The 21,254-nt window shown below is 37.2% G+C and overlaps 1 protein-coding gene across 9 annotated transcripts in view; it reads left to right on the plus strand.

Moving 5' to 3' along the window:
* Positions 1–21,254, plus strand: part of orb2 — a 220,766-nt gene that overhangs the window by 124,173 nt on the left and 75,339 nt on the right. For 5 of the 9 annotated variants that reach the window (XM_068365077.1, XM_068365078.1, XM_068365079.1 and 2 more), the window contains exon 3: positions 20,896–20,943. The exons of 3 other annotated variants lie outside the window; for them this stretch is intronic. In XM_068365077.1, coding sequence (XP_068221178.1) covers positions 20,896–20,943 — 48 coding nt within the window. Of the gene's footprint in view, positions 1–20,892; positions 20,944–21,254 lie in introns of all 9 variants that reach the window. One more of the 9 variants, XM_068365080.1, reaches the window with a different exon arrangement.

Here is a 21,254-nt window from a genome sequence, read left to right on the forward strand (position 1 = left end):
CTCCCTCTAAATCCTCCTCCCTCTAAATTCCCCCTCCCTCTAAATTCCCCCTCCCTCTAAATCCCTCTCCCTCTAAATCCCCCTCCCTCTAATTTCCCTCTCCCTCTAAATCCCTATCCCTCTAAATTCCCTCTCCCTCTAAATTCCCCCTCCCTCTAAATCCCACTCCCTCTAAATTACCTTCCTCGGCCAGCTGCTAATCTTTTATCATGACCTGATTTGTTATTGCTGTAACAAATAGCAGTGGATAAAAAAAAAAAAAAACTTAAAAAAAGGTAAAAAAAAAATATACCAACTTTTTATTCACCAGGAAAATGGTTTACATACAGACATAATGAGAGAGAGAGAGAGAGAGAGAGAGAGAGAGCATATGCAAACATTAGACTACATTTTGAGAGAGAGAGAGAGAGAGAGAGCATATGCAAACATTAGACTACTACTTTTTGAGAGAGAGAGAGAGAGAGAGAGAGAGAGATCTTATGTAAACGTTAGACGACTACTTTTGGAGAGAGAGAGAGAGAGAGAGAGAGAGAGAGAGATCATATGTAAACGTTAGACTACTCCTTTCGGAGAGAGAGAGAGAGAGAGAGAGAGAGAGAGAATCATATATAAACGTTATACTACTCCTTTTGGAGAGAGAGAGAGAGAGAGAGAGAGAGAGAATCATATGTAAACGTTAGACTACTCCTTTCGGAGAGAGAGAGAGAGAGAGAGAGAGAGAGATCATATGCAAACCTTAGCCTACTCCTTTTGGAGAGAGAGAGAGAGAGAGAGAGAGAGAGAGATCATATGTGAACATTAACCTACTCCTTTTGGAAAGAGAGAGAGAGAGAGAGAGATCATATGTAAACGTTAGACTACTCCTTTCGGAGAGAGAGAGAGAGAGAGAGAGAGAGAGAGAGAGAGAATGGTTGAAGGCCTGCTGTTGGATTAATCATCATAACGATCCTACATTAACCTGATGATATTCGATTACAGCAAATTGTATTTCACTATATCTACCGCCCCGTTTCCTCTGGTCTTTATTCATTCCGCGGTGCTTAAACCATAAGTTTATGTTGATAGGTGACGCCCCCCTCCCCCACCCCTGGGGTCCCCCCACCCCCCTCCCCCACCCCTGGGGTCCTAAGAGGGTTGTAAATCAGGGTTTAAACTTATAAAGTGATTACCTGAGTTTGTAGTAATTTTCATGGTTTCAAGGTAATTCTAATGTAATTTCCGTTTTACCAGCTTCAAATTTAAGGAAATTGGAAAAAGTTTTAAGGTAATTACCTTATTTTGTGGTAATTTTCTTGGTTTCAAGGTAATTCTAATGTAATTTCCGGTTTACCAGCTTCAAATTTAAAGGAAATTGAAAAAAAATTTAAGGTAATTACCTTACTTTGTGGTAATTTTCTTGGTTTCAAGGTAATTGTATTGTAATTTCCGTTTTACTAGCTTAAAATTTAAGGAAATTGGAAAAAAGTATTAAGGTAATTACCTTAGTTTGTGGTAATTTTCATGGTTTCAAGGTAATTCTATTGTAATTTCCGTTTTACTAGCTTAAAATTTAAAGGAAATTAGAAAAGGTTTTAAGGTAGTTACCTTACTTTGTGGTAATTTTCATGGTTTCAAGGTAATTCAAAAGTAGTTTTGCTTTTACTAACTTAAAATTTAAGGAAATTGGAAAACGTTTTAAGGTATTCTAAGGTAAAAAGCAGCAGCATTTAAGGTAATTGTCACATGAGACATACTCGAGTTTAAACCCTGGTGATAATATTAGTTACTGAAATCTTCTAATAATTTATATTTTGGACTTTTCTGTGTCTTATTATGTGTATGATAGTATGTATGTATGTGTGTGTAAGCTTTTGTATGTACATGCTGAACGCTTAAGTGTAACTTTTCAAGCAAATAAAAATATTATAACATTTTAAAAGTTAATTCAAGTAAAATTTTTCTAATGTTGATATATATAAAATTTTAGTGACATCTTTGTATTCATTTTCAGTGACGTCTTTGTACTTCTTTTAGTGACATTTTTGTACTTATTTTAATGACATCTTATTTTTATTATTGCTTGCTAAGCTACAACCCTAGTTGGGAAAGCAGGATGTCACAAGCCCAAGGGCTCCAACAGGGAAAATAGCCCTGTGAGGAAAAGAAAAAAAATAGAATTTTAAAGGAGTAACAACATTTAAATAAATATTTCGTATATAAACTAGAAAAACTTTAGCAAAACAAGAGGAAGAGAAATAAGATAGAATAGTGTGCCAGAGTGTACCCTCAAGCAAGAGAACTCTAACCTAAGACAGTGGAAGACCATGGTACAGAGGCTATGGCACTACCCAAGAATAGAGAATAATGGTTTGATTTTGGAATGTCCTTTTCCTAGAAGAGCTGCTTACCATAGCTAAAGAGTCCCTTCTACCCTTACCAAGAAGAAAGTAGCCACTGAACAATTACAGTGCAGTAGTTAACCCCTTGGGTGAAGCAGAATTGTTTGGTAATCTCAGTGTTGTCAGGTGTATGAAGACAGAGGAGAATAAGTAAGAAATAGATCTGACTATTCGCTCTGTGTGTGTAGGCAAAGGGAAAATTATCCGTAACCAGAGAGAGGGATCCAATGTAGTACTGTCTGGCCAGTCAAAGTACCCAATAACTCAATGGCTGTAGTATCTCAATGGGTGGCTGGTGCCTTGGCCAACCCACTACTATTTGCACCATTGATAAAGAAGAAAAAACACACTCCATAGTGTCCACCACCCCTCCGTTCCCCTGACTTTACTTCCCCTCCCCCTCCCCCCTCTCCCTCTCCCCCTTCCCCCTCTCCCCCTTCCCCTCTCCCCCTTCCCCCTTCCCCTTTTCCCCCTCCTCTCCCCCTCTCCCCCTTCCCCCCTCTCCCCCTTCCCCCTCTCCCCCTTCCCCTTTTCCCCCTCCCCCTTCCCTTATCCCCCTTCCCCCTTCCCCTCCACCTTCCTCTTTTCCCCCTCCCCCTTCCCCTTTTCCCCCTCCCCCTTCCCCTTTTCCCCCTCCCCCTTCCCCCTCCCCCTTCCCCTTCCCCCTCCCCCTTCCCCCTCCCCCTTTTCCCCCTCCCCCTTCCCCTTTTCCCCCTTCCCCCTCCCCCTTCCCCTTCCCCCTTCCCCTTTTCCCCCTTCCCCTTTTTCCCCTCCCCCTTCCCCTTCCCCCTTCCCCCCCTTCCCTCTCCCCCTTCCCCCTCCCCCTTCCCCTTGAAAGTAAAAGCAAACAGCAGCATCAGCCTGGGATGAGACTACGGCCTCTGATGTTGTTCCCGGATCAGTATTCCTTTTGGGCATGATATATAACGGCCATTGAGTAAATTGCTTGTGTCCTATTTCTAGTACACACACACTCTTTCTCTTCCTCTTTCTCTTTTTCCTTCTCTTGTTCTTCACTTTTTGTTTTTTTCTTTTCCTCTTGTCTTCTTCGTTTGCTTCTCCTATTTCTCTTCCTCTTTCTCTTCCTCTTTCTCTTTTTCCTTCTCCTGTTCTTCACTTTTTGTTTTTTCTTTTCCTCTTGTCTTCCTCGTTTGGTTCTCCTCTTTCTCTTCCTCTTTCTCTTTCTCTTCCTCTTTCTCTTCCTCTTTCTCTCTCCTCTTCTTGTTCTTCCCGTTTTTTGGTTCTTCTCCTCTCCTTCTCTTCCTCATTTTGTTCTCCCCTTTCTCTTCCTCTTTCTCTTCCTCTTTTTCCTTCTCTTCTTGTTCTTAATTTTTATAGTTCTTTGCCTCTTCTTCTCTTCCTCGATTGGTTCACCTCTTATTCTCTTCCTCCCTTCCTCTCATTCTCTTTCTCTCACCTTCTCTACTTGTTCATTTTTTTCTTTTCTTCATCTCTTCCTCGTTTGGTTCTCTTCTTTCTATTTTTCCTCTTCCTCCTCTCGCTCTTTCTCTTTTATGAAAAATGCTTGAGAATTGCTTAGAATAGGGAATAGTTGAATGAGTAGACAGGTTGAGAAAGCCAAGTACTTGGTCCTCTTCCTCTTCCTCTTCCACTTCCTCCTCCTCCTCCTCTTCCTCCCCTTCATCCTCCTCTTCCTCCTTTTTCTTCTTCATATTTTATCAGTATCCGTTCTTAATTTTCCTGTCCTATCATTTCTTAATTTTCCTGTCCTATCATTTCTTAATTTTCCTGTTCTTCTATCATTTCATTTACCCCCAGTCACCTTCCTTCACCATTTTCCTTCTCCCTTCTTGTATTCTCCTCGTCCCTCGCCTTTTCATCACCCCTTTCTTTCAATATCTCTTCCTTCACTTTCCTCCTCACCACCATTCTTTTATTTCTTCATCCTTCTGCATCCCTCATTATGTGACCAATCTTCTTCCTATCACGTCCTCATCTTTTCCTCCTCCTTTAACTCTTCCCTTATCACGTCCTCATCTTTTCCTCCTCCTTTAACTCTTCCCTTATCACGTCCTCATCTTTTCCTCCTCCTTTAACTCTTCCCTTATCACGTCCTCATCTTTTCCTCCTCCTTTAACTCTTCCCTTATCACGTCCTCATCTTTTCCTCCTCCTTTAACTCTTCCCTTCTTATCACGTCCTCATCTCTTCCTCCTCCTTTAACTCTTCCCTTCTTATCACGTCCTCATCTTTTCCTCCTCCTTTAACTCTTCCCTTCTTATCACGTCCTCATCTTTTCCTCCTCCTTTAACTCTTCCCTTCTTATCACGTCCTCATCTTTTCCTCCTCCTTTAACTCTTCCCTTCTTATCACGTCCTCATCTTTTCCTCCTCCTTTAACTTTTCCCTTCTTATCACGTCCTCATCTTTTCCTCCTCCTTTAACTCTTCCCTTCGTATCACGTCCTCATCTTTTCCTCCTCCTTTAACTCTTCCCGTCTTATCACGTCCACATCTCTTCCTCCTCCTTTAACTCTTCCCTTCGTATCACGTCCTTATCTCTTTCTATTCCTTCAACTCTTTCCTTCCCTGTCACGTCCCACCATTAACTATTCCCTTTACTATCACGATGTCCTCTCCTCCTCCTCCATTAGCTTTTCCCCTTCCTATTGTGTCCTACTCTTTTTCATTTAACTCTTCCCTTTCCTATCATGTCCTGCTATCTTCCTCTTTTAAATCTTCCATTTTCTATCAAGTCCTACTATCTTCCTCCTTTAACTCTTCCCTTTCCTATCATCGCCTGCTCTCTTCCTTCTTTAACTCTTCCCTTTCCTATCATATCATGTTCTCTTCCTCCTTTAATTCTTCCCTTTCCTATCATATCATATGTTCTCTTCCTCCTTTAATTCTTCCCTTTCCTATCATATCATATGTTCTCTTCCTCCTTTAATTCTTCCCTTTCCTATCTTGTCCTACTCTCTTCCTCCTTTAAAGCTTACCTTTTCTTGCATTTCCTTTTCTTTCTTCTTTAACTCTTCCCTTTTCTAGCATTTCCTATTCTTCCTCCTTTAACGCTTCCCTTTCCTATCATGTCCTGCTCTCTTCCTCCTTTAATTCTTTCATTTCCTATCATGCGCTGCTCTCTTCCCCTTTTAACTCTTCTTTATCCTATCTTGTCCTACTCTCTCCCTCCTTTGAATCTCCCCTTTCCCTTCATGACCTGCTCTCTTCCTTCTGTAACTCTTCCCTTTTCTAGCATTTCCTATTCTTCCTCCTTTAACTCTTCCCTTTCCTATCATGTCCTGCTCTCTTCCACCTTTAAGACTTCTCATGTCCTGCTCTCTTCCTCCTTTAACTTTTCCCCTTCCCTGTCATATCCTGCTCTCTTCCTCCTTTAACTCTTCCCTTTCCTGTCATGTCCTGCTCTCTTCCTCTTTTAACTCTTCCATTTCCTCCCATGCTACTTTCTTCCTCTTTTAACTCTTCCCTTTTCTATCATGTCCTATTCTGCCTCCTTTAACACTTCCCTTTTCTATCATGTCCTCTCTTCCTCCTTTAACTCTTCCCCTTCCTATAACGTCCGGCTCTCTTTCTACTTTTAACTTCCCTTTCCTGCCATGTCCTGCTCTCTTCCTCTTTTAACTCTTCCATTTCCTACCATGCTGCTGTTTTCTTCCTTTAACTCTTCCCTTTTCTATCATGTCCTGCTCTCTTCCTCCTTTAACTATTCCCTTTTCTATCTTCCCCTTTCAACTCGTCTTTGTCTTATCTTGTCCTACTCTCTTCCTCCTTTAAATCTCCCCTTTCCCATCATGTCCTGCTCTTATCCTCCTTTAAGTCTCCCATTTCCCATCATGTCCTGTTCTTTTCCTCCTTTAAATCTTACCTTTCATATCATGACCTGCTTGCTTCCTCCTTTAACTCTTCCATTTCCTGTCATGTTCTACTCTTTGCTCTCTTCTTCCTTTAACGTTTCCCATTTCTGTCATGTCCTACCCTTCCTCCTTTAACTCGTCCCATGTCCTGCTGTCTTCCTTCTTTAAATCTTCCCATCCATGCCCTGCCTTCTTCCTCTTTCAACTCTTCTGTCCTATCTTGTCCTACTCTCCTCCTCCTTTAACTCTCCCCTTTCCTATCATGTTCTACTCTCGGCTCTCTTCCTCCTTTAACTCTACCCTTTCATATCATGTTCTACTCTCTACTCTCTTCCTCTTTTAACTCTTCCCTTTCCCATCATACCCAGCTCTCTTCCTCCTTTAACTCTTCCCTTTTCTATCATGTTCTGGTCTCTTCCTCCTTTAACCTCCCCCTTTCCTATCTTGTCCTGCTCTCTCCCTCCTTTAAATCTTCCCTCTCCTATCATATGGTACTCTCTTCCCCTCAACAATTTCTCATCCTATCACTTCCTACTCCAATATCTCTTCCCCTTCATATAACAACTTCGGTTATTCCTCATCTTTTTAACTCTTGATCACGTCAATCTGTCTCCCTCCTCCTTTATCTCTTCCCCTTCTTATCACTTTCTCATCTTTAACTCTTCCCCTTTCTATCACTTCCTCCTCCTTTAACTCTTCCTTTCCTATTACATCCTCCTCTCTCCCTCCTTTAATTACGTACTCCCCTCTCCTCCCTCCTTTTTAACTTTCCCTTCCTATCGCATCCTACTCTCCTCCTTTATCTCTTCCCATACCTACCAGGTTTTCCTTTTACTCTTCCACTTCCTTTCACAGCATCATCTTTTCTCCTTCCTTTAACTCTTCCCCTTCCTAACACGTCCTCATGATCTCCTGCTCCTTTAACTCTTTCCTTTTCTGTAACATCCTCTTCCTGCAATTCTTCCTCTACCTATCAGGTACACCTTTAACTCTTCCCCTTCTTGTGTTTTCCTCCTCCTCTAACTCCTCTCCTTCCTATTATGTCATCCTCTTTTAACTCTTCCATTTCCTATCATGTCGTACTCCTTTCAACTCTTTCATTTCCTAACTCTTCCATTTCCTTTCATGTCTTCCTATCACGTCCCACTCCTTTACATTCTCTTCCTATTACTTTCTCCCTTTTTAGCTCTTCCCCTTCTTATCATGACATCCTCTTTTCCTTCCCCCTTTAACTTTTCCCCTCTCTATCAAGAATTCCTCCTTCAACTCGTCCTCTTCCTATCAGGTATTCCTCCTTTGACTCTTCTATCTTCCTTCTCTTTTAACTCTTCCCCTTCATATCTTGTCCTCATTTAACTCTTAACTATCTCTTCCTCCGTCTTTAACTCTCTTCCTTCTTATTACTGCCTTCTCTTCCTGTTTCTTTAACACTTCCTTTCTTCCTATCACATCCTCCTTCAACTGTTCCCCATCTTATCATTATGTCCTCTGTTCCTTTAATTCTTCCCATTCCTATCATATCCTTCTTAACTCTTGGGCTTGATATCATATCCTCTGCCTTGTAACTCTTCCTATCACTTCCTCTTCCTGTAAATCTTCCCCTTTCTATCACAACATCATCTCTTCCTCTTCCTTTAATTCTTTCCCATCCTATTAGGTCCTTCTCCTTTAACTCTTCCTCTTCTTATCACCTCCTCAACTCCTCCTCCTTCTCCTTTAATTCTTTCTCCATATATCACGTCCTCCTCCTTTAATTCTTCCCTTCTTATCAGGTACTCCTTTAACCCTTCTTCCTATCATTTCCTCCTCCTTTAACTTTTCGTCGCCCTATCCTGTCCTCCTTTATCTCTTTCCCTTCCTATCACTTCCCCCCTTTAAAATTCCCCTTATCGCGTCTTCCTCCTTTAACTCTTCCCCTTCCTTTCTACTTCCTTCTCCTTGTATTTTACCCCTTCCTATTATGTCCTCCTTCAACCCTTCCTCTTTCTATCACGTCTTCCCTTTTTATCTCTTCCTCATTCTTTAACTCTTCCTTTTTCTGTTATATCTTACTCCTCTTAACTCTTCCCCTTCTTATCAAATTCTCCTCAATTAACTCCTCCCCTTCCTATCACTTCTCCCTCTCTTCCTCTCCTTTTCACTATTCCCCTTCCTATCAAAGCTCCATCTCTTCCTCCTTTAACTCCTTCCGTTCCTATTAAGCCATTCCCCTTAAACTCTTCCTCTTACATTTTCCTCTTTTAACTCTCCTTCCTATCTCTTCCTACTCTCTTCCCCTTCCTACCAGGTATTTCTCTTTTAAATGTGACCTTCCTATCATGTTCTCCTTTAACTCTTCTCCTTTCTCTCACCTCCTCCCCATCCTTTAACTCTTACCGTTTCTCTCACGACGTCTTCTCTTCCTCTTCCTTTATCAGATGTTCCTCCTTTAATTCTTTCTCTTCCTATCACTTCCTTCACCTTCTTTCATACCCTTCCTATCACTATATACTTCTCCACCTTCTATAACTATCCCCCTTCTTATTGCATCATCCTCTATTCCTCCTCCTTTAACTCTTCCCATTCCTTTAGCTCTTCCCATTCCTTTAGCTCTAACCCCTTTCATTCACGTCCAACTCTCTTCCGATTCCTTCAACTCTTTCCTTTCCTTCAACTACTATCACGTCCTCGTTTCCTCCTCCTCTTTTAATTCTTCCCCTTCCTTTCTGGTCATCAACATTTAACTCTTCCCTTTACTATCACGTCTTCTCTTCCTCCTCTCCTGTAACTTTCTCCTTTTCTCTCATGATATCCTCTTTTCCTCCTTTATTTCTTTCCCTTTCTAACACATCCTTCTCTCTTCCTCCTCATTTAACTTTAACCACTTCCCATCACATCATGCAGCCTCCTTCCTTTAACTCTTTCCTTTCCTCCTCCTCCTCCTCCTCGCTCCAACTCGTAATGCTCTTATGTAGTCCTCTCTTCCTCCTTTAATTCTTTCCCTTCCTATAACTTCATCCCTTCATCCTCTAGTTCTTCCCCTCCCTTTATATCTTCCCCTTCCTATCACATCCTCATCGTGTCCTCCTCTCCATATCACGTCCTCCTCTCTCTTCTTTTAATTTTACTCCTTCCTATCACGCCCTTCTCTTTTATCTCTTCCTCTTCTTACCAGGTTCTCCTTTAGCTCTTCCCCTTCCTGCCAGGTCCTCCTTTAGTTCTTCCCCTTCTTACCAGGTCCTCCTTTAGCTCTTCCCCCTCTTACCAGGTCCTCCTTTAGCTTCTCCCCTTCTTATCAGGTCCTCCTTTAGCTCCTCTCCTTCTTACCAGGTCCTCCTTTAGTTCTTTCCTCTTCCCCTTCTTACCAGGTCCTCCTTTAGCTCCTCCTCCTCTTACTAGGTCCTTCTTTAGCTCTTCCCCCTCTTACCAGGTCCTCCTTTAGCTTCTCCCCTTCTTATCAGGTCCTCCTTTAGCTCCTCTCCTTCTTACCAGGTCCTCCTTTAGTTCTTTCCTCTTCCCCCTCTTACCAGGTCCTCCTTTAGCTCTTCCCCTTCTTACTAGGTCCTCCTTTAGCTCTTCCCCTTCCTATCGCGTCCTCTTCCTTTATCCATTCCCCTTCTTACCATGCCCTCCTTTCGTTCTTCCCTTTCTTACCAGGTCCTTTAGCTCTTCCCCTTCCTATCAGGTCCTCCTCCTTCAACTCTTCAACTCTTTCCCTTCATGTCTTGTTCTCCACTTATCCTCCTCCTTTAACTTTCCCTCTTCCTATCACGTCCTCTTCTATTCATCTCACTCTTCTCCTTCCTTGACCGAACGAGGAGACAGAAACGTCCTTCAGCTTTCTTTCCCCTTCCTCTTCTCGGCTTCTTGGATGAGGGGAAGTAGCGGGAGGGGAGGGGAAGGGGAGGATTTCAGGAAAGGTCACCGGACCTTTTCCTTTCGCTTCGGAAAGGTCCTTGAAGCGGAAGATATTGGGTTATTCGTCCAAGAGTAAGTTTATCTGATAAGAAATTCCTTCAGGGTTTGTCGTCGAAGTTTTTGTTATATAAATATACATGCATGATAGACCAGGAGATGAGAGAGAGAGAGAGAGAGAGAGAGAGAGAGAGAGAGTCCACATTTTATCATACAATTTTCAGGATATATATAAATATATATATATATATATATATATATGTATACTTATATATATATGTATATATATATATATATATATATATATATATAGGATGTACAGGATGTTAATCTCTCTCTCTCTCTCTCTCTCTCTCTCTCTCTCCAGCCCTTGCGTGCAATCATAAGTTATGGAACACATTATTCTTTCCCTTCTTACCCATGACATTCCCTCAATATTTCGAGGCAAAACTTCTCTTCTCTTCTCTTCTCTTCTCTTCCCCTGTGTATTAAATGGTATGTTGTGCAGACTTCATTACTCCTGCAAGTCATTTGTCAAGAAAGCGCAACTGGAGTCATTTGGCTGTGTTTAGACGCATGGGGAAGCTCGGAGGCACTTTACTGCAGATTTATTTATCAGCATTCCGGCGGACGTCTCTCTCTCTCTCTCTCTCTCTCTCTCTCTCTCTCTCTCTCTCTGTTCGATTAATAGGTCGTATTCTGTCCTAAACTGAAGAACTGAATGAAACCACGCCCCTGGGAATTACAGCTTCGCTCGGTATGTCCAATCTTTCTTTTTTTTTCTTCTGAATGCTTGCCAACTCTCTCGGTGGAAATGTTTGCCAACTCAGCTAAAAAGGGGCGGGGCTTATGTTGCTTTCTTGAAATGAAAAATGTTTGAAAAGGATATTTCTAGGATGTTTTTTTTTCTTTTTAAATATTTAGTTGGTTTAGTATGTCGGAGATGTTTGACAATTTCTTCTTAGGGAGAGATCTATTTTTCTTGAAGTATGATAAATCGTTTTAGCTTTTTTGAAGAAAATACTCGGTATAATTTGAATATTCGAAGGCTATTAACCCCTATCTTGAAAAGTACACGCCTACTAGTGTAATATTTTTAGTGAACCTCTTAGAATTATCCTCATTTGTGAAGAATTTACTACTTTACTGGAATCAGTAAGGTTTATTTAAGAAAACTCCTATATCAGTAGTTTATCAATATTTTTAAGAGATAACAAAGAATTGCGGTATCTGGCAACTTGACCATCGAGTGGGCGGGGCTTCTGTGCTTAGCTAAAATATCTGTCCCTTACATCTTCTTTTGAGGTGATAACAAATAAAGATGATAACTTTGTTGTTGCAATGGGGCATGATTTTTTGCACTTAATTCTGCTTCTTGCCCATTTGCTCTTGCAGTCCTGAATGTGATTCCATTTGAAGTATATCCTGTTGGGCTGGCAGTGTGTTTCTGGCAACCTTTGCCCTTTGTGTAACGGCTCTCCTAGTTTTGAACCCTAAGTTGTTTCCATTTTTAGCTCTTGTATTTCCATCTTTTCATTTTAAAATTTCTTGCTGTGGTATATTATTATATATATATATATATATATATATATATATATATATATATATATATATTTACACCTATATCATACTTATTTTTCCTGTTCAAAGGGTTTGTATCTCAACCAGTCTGGAGGAGTGAAGTTGCAAGTTAGAACCTGTCACAATTGAATGAAATATTGATGTAGGGTGGCAGCGAACCATGGACCTAGCAAAAATGAACCAAGAGCTGTACCACTCTCGGCAGTATATATATATATATATATATATATATATACAATATATATATATATATTATATATATACAATATATATGTATATATATAAAGGGGGAGAGGAGTAGTCATACCCTGGGGAGAGGGGGTACTCAGAGAGGAAAGGGGGAGGGGGTGGGAAGGGTTGAAACTGTGTACGTTTGTGCATATGTTAAAATATAAACGTCATTATTGATTGATTTATTGAATGATTACGAGTTATCTGGCATCCTGACAACGTCATTTTTGACGGTTCGCATACTCCAGTATATGTATATCTAATATACATACATACATAACATGCATGTTTATGCATACACATCTTCATACAAATATGTATGAGCATGATTTCATATTAACAGGCACAGTCTCATTTCTCTATCTTTTTTTTCTTTTAAGGTCAAACCTGTTTTTCCAACTAGGGTTGTAGCTTAGCAAGTAATAATAATAATAATAATAATAATAATAATAATAATAGACACTGACACTGAAACCTGATAATTGCAGTCATTTCCTCAAATTTTGAAAATTACTATGAAAACTGAAATCCATCATTTTTATGGAACTCGTCAAGATTTTGGTGAATATTTTATTAGTGTTGAAATATTCAGAAGGAGATTTTACGCTAAGGCTGATTACTGTTATGAACGTTAGGTTATGTGAGGGAAAGTTATTTTTTTTGTGTGTGTGTGTGGGGGGGGAATGAATTTAGGTAGGCTTGCAGTAATGTGTGTGTGTGTATATATATATATATATATATATACATATATATACACATATATGTATATATATATATGTATTATATATATACATATATATATATACACATGTATATATATTATATATATATACTTATATACATATTCATGTGTATATATATATATATATATATATACACACATGTGTATAAATATGTATATATATAATATTGTGTGTACACAATATAATTCTCTTTCTGAATGGAGATAGCTTACCGTAGTGAAAAGGTTTGCATATCACCATGATCAACAAACCTGTACTAGTCAGGCCCACCCATACTAGGTTGGTTTGCTGTGAACGATCAGACGAAAATCTCACACAGTCACCAAACCGCACTTGGCAGCGTGGTGATGAAAACTGGCCAAATCCTAGATATGAATTGATATGTCTGAGGCCTTTGTCCTGCAGTGGACTAGAAACGGCTGCATTTGTCTGTAATCGGTAGATCTCTCTCTCTCTCTCTCTCTCTCTCTCTCTCTCTTGTCCTTCCCGTGGGCGGGACTCAGTCGTTTCGCCTCCTGCATGGGCGTGAATATGTCAATTTCGGTCTAGAAGTTTTCTAGTGGGCGTGACTCAAAATATACCTAAAGTCATGTGTAAGTCATCAGTCTCTTCCCACGGACGCATCCTTATTCCTGCTCCAGGATCTGACCGATGAGAGAGAGAGAGAGAGAGAGAGAGAGAGAGAGAGAAGTTGAGTTTTCTGTCGTCATATATTTACAGGTATTGACTCATGAAAATTTTGACCTGTAACTTGTCAGGATTTTTTTGACCTGTGACCCGTCAGGATTTTTTTGACCTGTAACCTGTCATGATTTTTTTTGTCCTGTAACCTGTAAGGATTTTTTTTTACCTGTAACCTATAAGAATTTTTTTTTTACCTGTAACCTATAAGAATTTTTTTTACCTGTAATCTGTAAGGTTTTTTTTTTTTTTTTTACCTGTAACTTGTAAGGATTTTTTAAAGAGAGAATTTCAATTTTAAGTACTACTTAAATTTGCTGTTTGTTTATTTCTTGTATCTTTATGTATATTTCATTTTTTGTGTTTGCAACTACTTTTCAGCAATATTTTTAATTTTTATATATATATAATTTTTTTTTGCCTTGGAGCATAATTTTTAATATATACTTCTGTTTTAATTTTATTTGATTTTGATATATATATATATATATATATATATATATATATATATATATATATATTGTTATTTTAGGAAGGAGGGAAGGTATTAGAGGTTAAGCAGACTATATATATATATATATATATATATATATATATATATATATATATAGTCTGCTTAACCTCCAATACCTTCCTTCCTTCCTAAAATAACAATAAGCAGATGTTATTCAGTGGTTTGCCAAATTTATAAATCCTTCGTGTACAATTTTTTTCAATCTTATTTATGCTGACTTCAACGCTGTAATACTGCATTGTTGGAAAACCAAGTTTTTTTTTATCTTTAACATATTTTCCGGTTCACCAGTGGCACCAAGACAATATTATTATTATTATTATTATTATTATTATTATAGTATTAATATTGTTATTATATTAATATTATTTATTATTATTATTATTATTATTATTATTATTATTATAGTATTAATATTGTTATTATATTATTATTATTATTATTATAATTATTATTATTATTATTATTATTATTATTTAAAGTTGAAAAAGCAAAATGTGAGTCCAGTGCGCCATTAGGGAAAATGTCCCAGCGAGGAAAGGAAACAAGGAAAAATAAAATATTTTAAGAAGAGTAACAACATCAAAATAGATATTTTCTATATAAATTATAAAAACTTTAACAAAGGGAAGAGGAATTAGATAGACTAGTGTACTCCCAAGCAAGAGAACTCTAACCCAATAGTTTTGTAATAATTTTATTCTTAGACATAATTGACTCAAAAAGAAAAGTAACTTATAAGAATAAATTGAGGTCTAATATATAATATATAAGTTAAATAAATTGGAATTAAATACAATGCAATACTTGCCATGAATTTTGAAAGCTGGTAAAAGGATAATCCCTTAAGCAAAAAAAAAAAAAAAAAAAAAAAAAAAGACTCAAAAAGAAAAGTAACTTATAAGAATAAATTGAGGTCTAATATATAATATATATGTGAAATAAATTGCAATTAAATACAATGCAATACTGTCCATGAATTTTGAAAGCTGGTAAAGGGATAATCCCTTAAGCAAAAAAAAAAAAAAATTGACTCAAAAAGAAAAGTAACTTATAAGAATAAATTGAGGTCTAATATATAATATATACGTGAAATAAATTGCAGTTTAATACAATGCAATACTTGCCATGAATTTTGAAAGCTGGTAAAGGGTTAATCCCTTAAGCAAAAAAAAAAAAAAAATATTCTTTCAGTTTGTTACAGTAGGTGAGTCACGGATGGTCTTTAACCAAAGTCTATTTTGGATTCTAACATTTAGATTCGCCTATTGTTTAAACTTGCAAGACTGGTAAACTTGGTATCAAAGTCAGAAGTGCTTTCTTGCTATTTATATGTATAAATAGCTCTTTTCATTTTTTATTAGAGCTCCTTTACATTTTCTTTTTATTTATCTCTTACAGGAGATAAGTGGCCGATGTGGTAACATATTGTCTTTTGATCACCAGACTGGGGTTCGAGTCCCGCTCAAACTCAGCAGTTCCTTTGGTTGCTGCATCCACACCATCCTTGTGAGCTAAGGATGGGGGTTGGGTTTGGGTGAGCCTATAGGTCAACCTGCAGTCATCAGCAGCCTTTGCCTGGCCCTCCTTGGTCTTAGCTTGGATGGGGAGGTGGCATGGCATATGGCCAGTCTCTAGGGCGTTGTCCTGCTTAATAGGGCAATGTCACTGTCCCTTGCCTCTGCCATTCATGAGCTTTAAACCTTTAAAGGATTACTTAATTTTTCATACTATCGCCTGCCAATGAACAGAACTTAACAGCTGATCAGTTTTTGTAAAAGAAGAAAATGATGACGGTCACTGCAATCTATAGTCTGGAAACATCTGGCATCTATGTTGTATGGGCGTGGCCTATATTTCATTTTAGGTTGCTAATAGATTCCATCCGTTGGAGATTTGGCAGTAATAGTATTCAAGGGAGCTCCTCTACATTTTCCTTTTACTTATCCCTTAAAAGATTACTTAATAGCTGATGATTTGTATAAAAGAGAAAAATTATGACAGTCACTGCAATCTCTTGTCGGGAGACATGTGGCAACTGTTTATGGGCGTGGCCTATATTTCATATTAGGTTGATAAGTTTCCATCCGTTGGAGATTTGGTAGTAATAGTATTCAACAGAGCTCCTTTACGTTTTCATTTTACTTATCCCTTGAAGAATTACTCCATTTTTTCATCCTATAGCCTGGCAAAGAACAGAACTTAACAGCTGATCAGTTTTTATAAAAGAGAAAAATTATGACAGCACTACAATCTCTCGTCTAGAGACATGTGGCAACTATGTATGGTGTATGGGCGTGGCCTATATTTCATATTGGGTTGATAAGTTTTCATTCGTTGGAGATTTGGCAGTAATTGTATTCAACAGAGCTCCTGTACATTTTCATTTATTTATCCCTTTAAAAATTACTAAATTTTTTATCCTATCACCTGGCAAATAAACATAACTGCTTATTAGTTTTTATAAAAGAGAAAAATGATGACGGTCACTGCAATCTCTCCTCTGGAGACATGTGGCAACTGTTTTTGGGCGTGGCCTATATTTCATTTTAGTTTGCTACTAGTTTCCATCCGTTATCCGTTGGAGATTTGTCAGTAATAGTATTAAATTACGCCACGATGTTCTACTTATTGTTCAGTAAACATGATGGTAATTTCTTACACATGAAAGGTTGTTTCTCGTTATAAGTAATCGTAGTCTATTATGCATTACAGTTGCTAGTTAGGATACATAATTGATATAATAGTAATGGGAAACTATAATACAGCATTTGTCAGAGTAATGAAGTGAGAGATTACTGTAGTATGCGGGTGGTAATGTCTGCCGAAATAATTATTATTCATTATTTTTATTATTATTATTATTATTATTATTAGTTATTATTATTATTGTTATAATTATTATTGTCATTATTATTATTATTATTATTATTATTATTATTATTATTAGCTAAGCTACAACCCCAGTTGGAAAACCAGGATGCTCTAAGCCCAGGGTCCCCAACAGGGAAAGTAGCCCAGTGAGGAAAGGAAACGAGGAAAAATGAAATATTTTAAGAACAGTAACTAAATTATAATAACTATATGATACTTAGTGGATTAATCATTATCTATTTCTAGTATTTGTAGTATATAATTTTGCATATGTTTAAGAACTAATGAAGTTTAAAAACTAATCGTATTGTATTATTGAAAGGTGATATTGAAAGATGCTTGCTCTCAGACTATTCGTTAGAACTAATGGTTATTAGTTATGTTATAATGAATATTGGTTAAAATATTAATTTTGCAACGATAATTGTGAGCTTAAATTCTTTAGAGGCAATAGTAGTATCACTAACCACGTTGCTTTTTTTAATAGGTTAATTTATATTACTGGTTCTTAATTATTATTATTATTATTATTATTATTATTATTATTATTATTATTATTATTACTATTTGCTGAGCTACAACCTCAGTTGGAAAAGCAGGATGCTATAAGCCCAAGTGTTCCAATCGGGAAAATAGCCCAGTGAGGAAAGTAAATAAGGAAAAACTAGAAGAAAAGTTTAAGAACAATAACATTGATATATATGTGTATATATATATATATATATATATATATATATATATATATATATATATATATATATATATATATATATATATATATATATTACAGAGAGCGTCTCTGTCGTGGATAATATTTGCGAAGTTACAATGTTTCTGATGTTATTCGTCGAGGTTACAGAAATAGGTGTCTGATGTAACAATTTCTTTGGTTACAATATCTCCGATGTTACAGAAAATGTCTGATGTTACGGACAATGTCTATAAGGTTACAGACAATGTCAATGCTGTTATAGACAATGACTTTGATGTTAAGGACAATGTCTACATGGTTACATAAAATTCATCTGATGTTACAGACAATATGTCTGAAGTTGCAGAAAGATTTTCTGATGTTATGAACAATGTCTTGGTTACAGACAGTGTGTCTCATGCTACATACAACGTCGATATGTCTAGGTGGTTACAGACAATATTTCTCTTGTTATATACAACGTCAATGTTATGAACATTATCTACGTGGTTACAGTCAATGTTTATAATGTCACAATGTATCTGATATTAGGTACCATCTCTACGCGGTTACAAAATATTTCTGATGTTACAGACAATACCTACGTTGTTTAAAACAATGCTTATAATGTTACATTGTCTCCAACATTACGATCAGTGTCTTCAGTAACTAGAGACAGCGACTAACATAGCCTTTGGATTTGAGCAGCTTACCTCCTTTATCTCTCTAGCCCTATCTTTCTCAACCAATTGCATCTCCTCCTCCTCCTCCTCCTCCTCCTCCTCCTCCTCCTCCTCCTCCTCTCCTCCTTCTTCCTCCTCTTCCTCCTCCTCCTTCTTCCTCCTCCTCTTACTCCTCCTCCTCCTCTTCTTCCACCTCTTCATCCTTTTTCTCCTCCTCCTCCTCCTTCCTCCTCCTCTTCTTCTTCCTCCTCCTCCTCCTCCTCCTCCTCCTCCTCCACTTCCTCCTCCTCCTCCACTTCCTCCTCCTCCTCCACTTCCTCCACCTCTTCTTCCTCTTCTTACTCCTCTTCCTCCTCCTCTTCTTCCTCCTTCTCTTCTTCCTCTTCTTCCTCCTCCTCTTCCTCTTCTTCCTCCTCCTCCTCTTCTTCCTCCTCTTCTTTTTCTCCTCTTCTTTTTCCTCCTCCTCTTCTTCCTCCTCTTCTTTTTCCTCCTTCTCTTCTTCCTCCTCTTCTTTTTCCTCCTTCTCTTCTTCCTCCTCTTCTTTTTCCTCCTTCTCTTCTTCCTCCTCTTCTTTTTCCTCCTCCTCCTCTTCTTCCTCTTCTTCATCCTCCTCTCCCCCCTCCTCCTCCTCTTCCTCCTCCTCTTCTTTCTCCTCCTCCTCCTCTTCCTCCTCCTCCTCCTCCTTCTCTTCTTCTTCTTCCTCCTCCTCCTCTTCCAGTTGAATTCGAACGCCTCAAACTGGATTAGCAGCTTCGACACCTAATTAATTATCCGAATGTCAATTCGTCTTAACCCTTCATCTCGCCGACAGATTCAAATGCTCTCTCTCTCTCTCTCTCTCTCTCTCTCTCTCTCTCTCATTTGATTGTTGCTAACGGGGGCTGTCTTTGAGTGATATGGACTTGATCCTATGGAGGATTTCGCTTTTTTTTTTTAATCAACGACAAAAATATCCTTTGTTGATTTGATTATTTTGATATGACTACTACTACTACTACTACTACTACTACTACTACTACTACTACTACTACTACTACTACTACATGATAATAATAATGATAATGATATAATAATGATAATGATATAGTAATAATAATAATAATGATAATAATAATAATAATAATGATATAGTAATAATAATAATAATGATAATAATAATAATAATGTAGGAGTTAGGTACTGTTATTATTTGTATATCATTACCCTCATAATGTTCCTCTTTAAAATTATCATCATAATCATCAACAATCTGGTCGTAATATAAGTAACTTATGACGTCTGTCATTAACAGCGTTGATAATACCAATCAGAATAAATATCGCCATCCAACATCCAACTCGTCTTTACCAAATCTCGAAAAGCCAAATATCGCGTCTTTAAAGGCTTCTCGTGAGCGGCAGAGGCGAGAGAGAGGACATTGATCAGCTCTGGCTTGAGGGTGAAATTTCATTGTTCTCTATTCTTGGGTAGTGCCATAGCCTCTGTACCATGGTCTTTCACTGTCTTGGGTTAGAGCTCTCTTGCTTGAGGGTGCACTCGGGCACACTATTCTATCGTATTTCTCCTTTTCTAGTTTTTGTTAAAGTTTTAATAGTTTATAAAGGAGATATTTATTTTAACGTTGTTACTTTTTAAATATTTTACTTTTTCTAGTTTCCATTCCTCACTGGGCTATTTTCCCTGTTGGAGCCCCAGGGTTTATAGCATCCTGCTTTTCCATCTAGGGTTGTAGCTTAGAAAGTAATAATAATAATAATAATAATAATAATAATGCCCCGTCCTCTCTCCACCTAATCTATGACCAGGGAGGGCCAGGTAATGGCTGCTAATGAATTAGCAGTTTGACTTTAGACTGACCCATAACTCCCTCCCCATCCATAGTTTTATAGGGACAGTGATGTAGCGGATACTAATGAAAACTCGCTAAGCTTGAGCGAGACTCGAACTCCTGAAGCACTGATTGCGAGTCAGGGACTTCACCCCTAGGCTATGATAATCTTATTTATGTTTTATAGTCTCCTAGTGTATCTTTGAAGTCCATTGCCGTTCACACCAGACGTGTAAGGTATCTGCCTAGTTTTAACCTTTTTTTATTATTAGAATTTACCTTCAGTTGTTGCTTATATTTTTGTTCAATTTGCTAGTTTATATAGAAATAGTTTATAGAAATTTTTGAGTTTATTTTATTCATATGTTTTGTACATGATAGTATTTCTCGTTCTGTTCATACTCGTAGGATTATTGCAATAACATTACCAACAACCATATACATATATATATATATGTGTATATATATATATATATATATATGTATGTATATATGTATATATATATATATATATATATATATATATATATATATATATATATATATATATATACATATATACATATATATATATATATATATATATATATATATATATATATATATATATATACATACATATACATACATATATATATATATATATATATATATAACATATATATATAATATATATATATATATATATATATATATATATATATATATATATATATATATATATATATATATATATATATATATATATATATATATATATATATATAATCATAAAACCTTGACTCGTCATACCTACAGTAGATCCATTTCATTGAAAAATGCTTCGCTTAATCATTTAAAAACTCATATTAAAAAATCACAGAAACTTTTCCGAAATCCTTTTTTTAATCATCAGTTTTTTTTCAAAAATCTTCAATCAATTATTGTAAGAAAATCTAAAATGTTCCTTTTTTTATCGTTCCAGGTTGGTGATGCTCCAGCTCTTACTTCCGGCGTTCCCTGGGACTGGTCTGTGAGTGTCACAACCATTTGATTTTATTTTTTATTAATTGATTGTTATGATTCAAAATGACATTATCACCTTAAAAACAAGTTGCTATAAGTGTGATTCATGCGGTATACTGTAGGCATTATTTGACTTATTTTCCTTGATTGGTATGATTCAAAATGTCATTATCACCTTGAAAACAAGTTGCTATAAGTGTGATTCATGCGGTCCACTTTAGGCACATTTGATTTATTTTCATTGATTGTTATGATTCAAAATGTCATTATCACCTTGAAAAAAAGTTGCTTTAAGTGTGATTCATGTGGTATACTGTA

Source organism: Palaemon carinicauda, chromosome 42 (genome assembly GCF_036898095.1).
Source record: "Palaemon carinicauda isolate YSFRI2023 chromosome 42, ASM3689809v2, whole genome shotgun sequence".
NCBI classification, from domain to species: domain Eukaryota; kingdom Metazoa; phylum Arthropoda; class Malacostraca; order Decapoda; family Palaemonidae; genus Palaemon; species Palaemon carinicauda.